Source organism: Nannospalax galili, unplaced genomic scaffold (genome assembly GCF_000622305.1).
Source record: "Nannospalax galili isolate Female #2095 unplaced genomic scaffold, S.galili_v1.0 scaffold2766, whole genome shotgun sequence".
NCBI classification, from domain to species: Eukaryota; Metazoa; Chordata; class Mammalia; order Rodentia; family Spalacidae; genus Nannospalax; species Nannospalax galili.
The window spans coordinates 37,605-43,717 of record NW_008354425.1 but is presented as its reverse complement, the minus strand read 5'-3'; the positions used below and the strand labels follow the sequence as shown (position 1 = coordinate 43,717).

Sequence of the window (6,113 nt, the reverse complement as noted above, 5' to 3'; positions counted from 1 at the left end):
CTACTGTGGGGAAGGAAGGGGACCAGAGACAGGGGGGAAGGAGGATTGGGAGCGCCATAGGGGAGGCGAGGAATAAGAACAAAGCGTAATGACATATGTATGAAAATACCATAATGAGTCGGGCATGCGGGGGCGTACGCCTTTAATCCCAGCACTTGGGAGGCAGAAGCAGGCAGATCTCTGTGAGTTCGAGACCAGCCTGGTCTACATAGTGAGTTCCAGGCCAGTTGGGACTACAGGGAGACCCTGTCTCAAAAAGACAAAAAAAAAAAAAAAAAAAAAAAAAAAAAAAAAAAGCCATAATGAAATCCTTTACTGTGCATGCTAACCTAAAAAATTAATAAGAAATAAGCCAGGTTTGGTGGCATGCCTTTAGTCCCAGGTCTTGGGAGATAGAGGCAGGTGAATCTCTGTGAGTTTGAGGCCCTGGTCTGGAGTTCCAGGCAAGCCAGGGCTACAGAGTGAAACACAAAATAAAACAAAATTAATAAGATACACAAACCAAAATGCCCTTATATAAATGAACAAGTATTTCACAAAATGATGCTTGCTAAGGGTGATGCACCAAAATGTCTTACTCTGTTATACTTCGCTTTTTTAAAAAGCATGCTAATCATGACTTGTTATTTTTATTGTCCACTAAGAGATTATGACCTCGGGTTGAAGGATATTGCTTGTGTAACCAGCTCTCTACTGAGATTTATATAGATTTTCATAAATCTCTCCTATGACAAACAAGGAATACTTTTATATTTACTCATTTTTGGTGACTTTCAGAAAGCCAGTTCCTTATGTGTAATTCCTATGTACCTAAACTTCCGATAAAGTGTAGACAATCATGCTGGAAAACTAAATTCCAGTCCTGGATCAGTCGTCATCGTGACGTACACACTTTGGGCAAGTCCTTACATCTCTTCAGGCCTCAGTTTCTCTTTTAGTAACCCGATGATCTCTACACCCTGGAGTCTTCGAAGTTGAAAGCAGATGCCCCACCCCCTGACTCAGCGGCGGCGGGACTTCTCACCAAGCCCTTCTCTCCCCCTTTTCCGCTCCGTTTCTCAAGCCTCGGAAGCAGCTTCAGGAGAAGGGAAAAGGCAGGTCCAGGCAGGAGAGCCCAAAGCTGGGAGGGGCCGAAGCGGGCCGGCCCCCTAATAGGAAATGAGACACAGAGAAATAACACTTTAAAAGTCTGACACCCTCTTCCTCCTCCCATTCCCTGGCCTCTGTCCATCCTCCTCCGCTCAGCTCCTGCCCCTCCGGGACAGCCTCACTTCTCTTTCCTAGGCTGCAGACCCAGCCCCTAGCTTGCAGCAGCCGAGTGGGATCCAGAACTTCAGCACCAGGATGTGGATGACCTTGCTGTCGCTGCCGCTACCGCTGCTGCTGCTGCTGCCCGGCGGCGCCCTCTGTAACCAGGAAGCCTCAGATGGTGAGTTGGGGACACAATTCAGCCTGGGATTGTTCTGGGGACTCTCAATGTATCTGGGGACTTGGGCAAGATTGCAGGAGAGCTAATCCCACAGCATCCATGTGAACAGACTGACTGGATCGCTCTACAGGGCAGGCTGGGTCCTGGGCACTGCTCTGTGTCCCAAAGACAAGGTGAGGGAAGTTCAGAGAACTCTCTGGAAAGGACTTGGGAGAGGCTGCGAGAAGGAGGACAGGAAAAATAGCCAAGGGACCTGTAGAGTGGGTGAGAAAACCAGCTTCAGAGAAAGGGAGGAATTCAGGGAAGAGAGAGCAGGAGAGCAGAAGGGGTGAAGATGAAGGGTGGGGCTAGGGAACATGGAAGATGAGGAACCAGGAAGACACCAATGGAAGTTTAGGGCTGAGATGGGAAGATGGCCAAGAGAAAGACTGGGGTGCAACTGGTGAGGTCGAACAGGGGAGAGAAAGAAGCCCAGGCCAGAAGGATCCAAGGCCGAAGCTGTCCAGCAGAAAAGGGGAGTTATCTCCTTGCCTTATAGTCGCACAAGTCTCCCCTTCTCTCACATTCTCTAGCTTCAGTTGCCCCCTCAGAGAAGGAACAATTACTAACCAGCATTCAGAGTACTTACTATATTTAATACATGTATCAACTTATTTATCCACTGCAGTGGGCAATATTATCATATTCATCTTACAGAGGAGAAAATTGGATCACAGAGCAGTTAAGGGCCATGTCTAAGTTTGCTTATAGGATAAGCATACTTATCCATACCTGCAGATACATAGCACAACTTCCCAAATGCAACACACACACACACACACACAGAGACACTTACACCACCATACTCATTCAGACATTCTCTGAGCACCAACACTGCCAAGGCCCTTTTCTGGGTGTTAAAGGCAGAAATAACCACCCCAATTCCATAGCCTGGCGTCTAGTGTATTCTCTGTATGTTTAGAGACAAACACTTGGAATTCCATAAAATATGTGCTGACACAACAAGGTCTGGGATCACTAAAACAGACCCAGCTGAAAAGGAAGGTAGAGGAGGGGACTCAGGAAATTGGTCCAAGGAGGGGGCAACTGAGCTCAGTCTTGAAATATGAATAGAAATTTGCCATACAGAACAAGGAAGGCATACTGTTCACCTGTCAGCCAAGTCAGCAGGAGGAACTCCAAGGCAATTGATATAACTGAGGTTGGCCAGAAAATGCAGATCAGGCCAGATCACCCTGCCTTGACTCCCAGGCTGGGGCCAGACTCTGAGGTCTAGTCTGTGGACAGGTATCCTATGGGGAGGTGCTGACAGCAGACTGAAGGTGGTGGACTCCAAATACCTACATTCAAATCTTGCCTCTGTTATGCCATCTTAGCCTCAGATTCCCAAGTACAATGGGGTTAATAATAGTAGCTACTGCATTGAAGCTTTAGGAGGAAGGCACAAATAAGATAATAATGTGTTAAAACAGTGTCCACAGTGTAACAAGCACTTCATAGAAATTAGCTATTATTATCCTCGATTGTGTAGGGGAGGGTATATCACTAGAGGAGTTTGAGGAAAAAGTCTTATCCCTGGGTCAGGCAGAGATCCAGTCAGGAAGGGTGAAACTGAGAAATGAGGTTATCTCGTGGGTACCCCAGCCCAGATGCCAATCAGTGAGGCCTGAACTAGGGCAGTGACAGAGGAAAGAAGGGTCGGGAGCTGGAACTGGAATCGTAATTGTAGGCCAGAATTTGACCGTCTGGAAATGTGAAGGGGGGAAGAAGGGAGACAGAGGACTGCCTCTTCCTATTGCAGGCCTCAGTTTCCTCATCTGTAAAACGAAGATAATAGTCCCCGTCCTGTCCTCCTGGCAGGGCTATTGTGAACATCAAATGGGAAGGAAGGTGGGAGAGAGCTTTATGGGCTGAGAAGGTGGGCGGCCTCTAGGTAGGGAGTTATTATCTCGGGCTGCCAGCCACCCCTTCCTGACGCTGCACTGACTCTGTCCCCAGGCCCCCAAAGCCTCCACATGGTGCAAATCTCCTACTTCCGCGACCCCTATCACGTGAGACACCAAGGCAACGCGTCGCTGGGGGGACTCCTGACACACACGCTGGAAGGCCCGGGCAACAACGTCACGATCCTCCAGCTGCAGCCCTTGCAGGAGCCCGAGAGCTGGGCGCGCACGGAAAGCGGTGTGCAGCTCTACCTGCGCGACTTCCACAGCCTGGTGCAGCTGGTGCACCGCGAGCGGAAGAGCAGCGTGTACTGTGAGTAGGGGCGCCAGGTGCCCCGGCTGCTGAGGACGGGCCCTGGCGGGTGAGAGGCGGGGCCTGCTGGGCTTGGGGGCGGGACTTTGGGCCAGGACCCCCTGGAGAGGAGGGTCTTTGAGGGTGGGCGTGACTCTCTGTTGCCCTGACCCTTGCTAACTACAGGAGACCTCCATCCACCAGATCCTTTTCTGGCCAACATGCCCTCTTAGGGGGCCCTGTCTCTGACCCACTCAAACCTCCAAAGTTTCACTGACGACTTCCCCCATTCCTTTCTCTCCTAGTTCCCCCATCCTTCCCTTCACGAAACCCTCAGCACTTTTCTCTCAAGCCACCAGTCACCTCTTCTTTTTACAGGTGCTGGGCTGGTGGTTTTACCCACAGCTCCCTCATAACCCAACTCCTCTCAAAGACCCCAATTTCTTCTCTGGAAGCCATCACTCCCTCTCTTCATTACCTTTTTCTGCTCCGTTCTCTCATGGTCCCATTTTGTGTGTGTGTGTGTGTGTGTGTGTGTGTGTGTGTGTATTGCCTGCATGTATATAAGTGCACCTGTGTTGTTCAGTGCCTGTAGAGATCAGAAGAGAGTGTCAGATCCTCTGGAACTGTTGTTATAGATGGCTGTTAGCCATCATGTGAGTGGTGGGAATCAAACCCAGGTCCTCTGCAAGAACAGCCAGTGCTCTTTACTTCAACCACTAGCCATTCCTCCAGCCCCTCTCGTGGTTCCAGGGTTCTCCATAGTCCCTGGATCTTCTTTAGATATGCTAACCCCAGCCCGCTCCTGAAAACTCCCTCTCTCATGTTCTCATAGACCCCAATCCCTTCTCTCTACAACCCCCTTCCATACCCTCTTCTTCTTGGTGAACAGCCCCCAGCTCCTGGCGCCTTCTTCAGGCACACAGCACTGACTCAGAATCTCTTTCCACAGTTCCTCTCACAATCCAGTGCTCCGTGGGCTGTGAGCTGCCTCCGGAAGAGGGCTCTGAAGCCCACGTCTTCTTCGAAGTGTCTGTGAATGGGAGCTCCTTCGTCACTTTCCGGCCAGACACCGCCGTATGGGTGGCAGGCTCCCAGGCACCCTCCAAAGTAGTCACCTTCATCCTGAAGCAGCTCAACGCCTACAATCGGACTCGCTATGAACTGCAGGAATTTCTGCAGGACACCTGTGTGCAGTATGTGGCTGAGCATATGGTCATGAAAAACTTGAAAGGTAGGAAGGGATTATGGTCCTGTCCGTGTTGGGGAGGGGGCAGGCTCCGGAATGGGTACCTTGAGCAACAAAGGGTAGGGACTGGAGGCTGGGGACAGGGTACTTCCACAAAGCTTAAGTTACTAGGAACTTTCCTTGGAGGTATAAGTCCCTTGGGAGTATGTTTTTAAATTAATTCTCTGCCTGTTCTACAGGGAGCCAAACAGGCCGCTCTTACACTTCACTGGTCCTGGGCGTCCTGGTGGGCAGTTTCATAATCGCTGGTGTGGCCGTGGGCATCTTCCTGTGCACAGGTGGACGTCGCTGCTAGTTACTCTCCAGCCCTCAGAGAAAGAACTGGATTGATGAGGGCTGGGAGGGAAGGTCTTAGCTCCTATGAAGCAAAACGGACTCTCCCAGCAGGGTGCCACAACCCAGACTGTTTGGAGTGATAACCTCCTTCTTCTACATCTGTCAACCAAGGGTTTGGGGAGGGTATTGGGAGGAGGCCAGGAGACAAAGTGCTTGGTTTGCTAAGAACTTAAGAACTCACATGTTTTGTTGAATCTGTTTGAGGAGTGACTGCTTATCCATGGAAAACAGATGATGGAATTGGGGTTGCGGAGTCCTGCAAAGACAGACTCACCTGAGGCATGCAAAATATGTAACTAAATAAAACCAGTTGCCTGTAACCAAAATAAATAGGATTCAATGCTTCCAGGTGTGTTGACTTGGGAAAGGTCACTGATTTAATAGGGAAGAAAGAAACATCAGAGAAATGTCACAGCTGTAAAATCCAAGCACTAGGGAAGCAATGAGTTATTCATAAATTAAGTGTCAAATTTCTTATTTTATGTATGAGGTATAATTATTTCCTCTGTTTTACAAAACTTCTGAAAAAACGGCCTATAGCCTTTGTTTTTCCTGGCTCATCTTCCACTCACTCTGCAACCCACTGCAGCCTGGCTTCTCTACAAAGTGCTCTAAGATCACCAGTCACCTGTCACTGTCAAATTCTCATCCTTCATGATATCTACAGCATTTGACTACAGGAACTAGCACTCTCTTTTTACCCCACCTTCTAAGACACCATAGCCAGTTCTTTTACCTTCTTCTTGAAAATTAACTCTACCTTAATATCTTGCAGCTATCGCAGGGTCAACATATTAGAAATTAAATGTATTACCATTTTTCCTAAACCTGTTCTCTCCTGTTGTTTAATATGTTAATAGATAG

At 49.0% G+C, this 6,113-nt stretch overlaps 1 protein-coding gene across 1 annotated transcript; it reads left to right on the top strand.

Moving 5' to 3' along the window:
* Nucleotides 1-1,090: 1,090 nt before the first annotated feature.
* Procr (protein C receptor) lies at nt 1,091-5,767 on the top strand. The gene is made up of 4 exons (XM_008851644.3): nt 1,091-1,429; nt 3,428-3,685; nt 4,617-4,898; nt 5,093-5,767. The coding sequence occupies exons 1-4, from the start codon at nt 1,345-1,347 to the stop codon at nt 5,206-5,208; spliced, it is 741 nt and encodes a 246-aa protein (XP_008849866.1). The 5' UTR covers nt 1,091-1,344; the 3' UTR covers nt 5,209-5,767.
* The last annotated feature ends 346 nt before the right edge of the window (nt 5,768-6,113 follow it).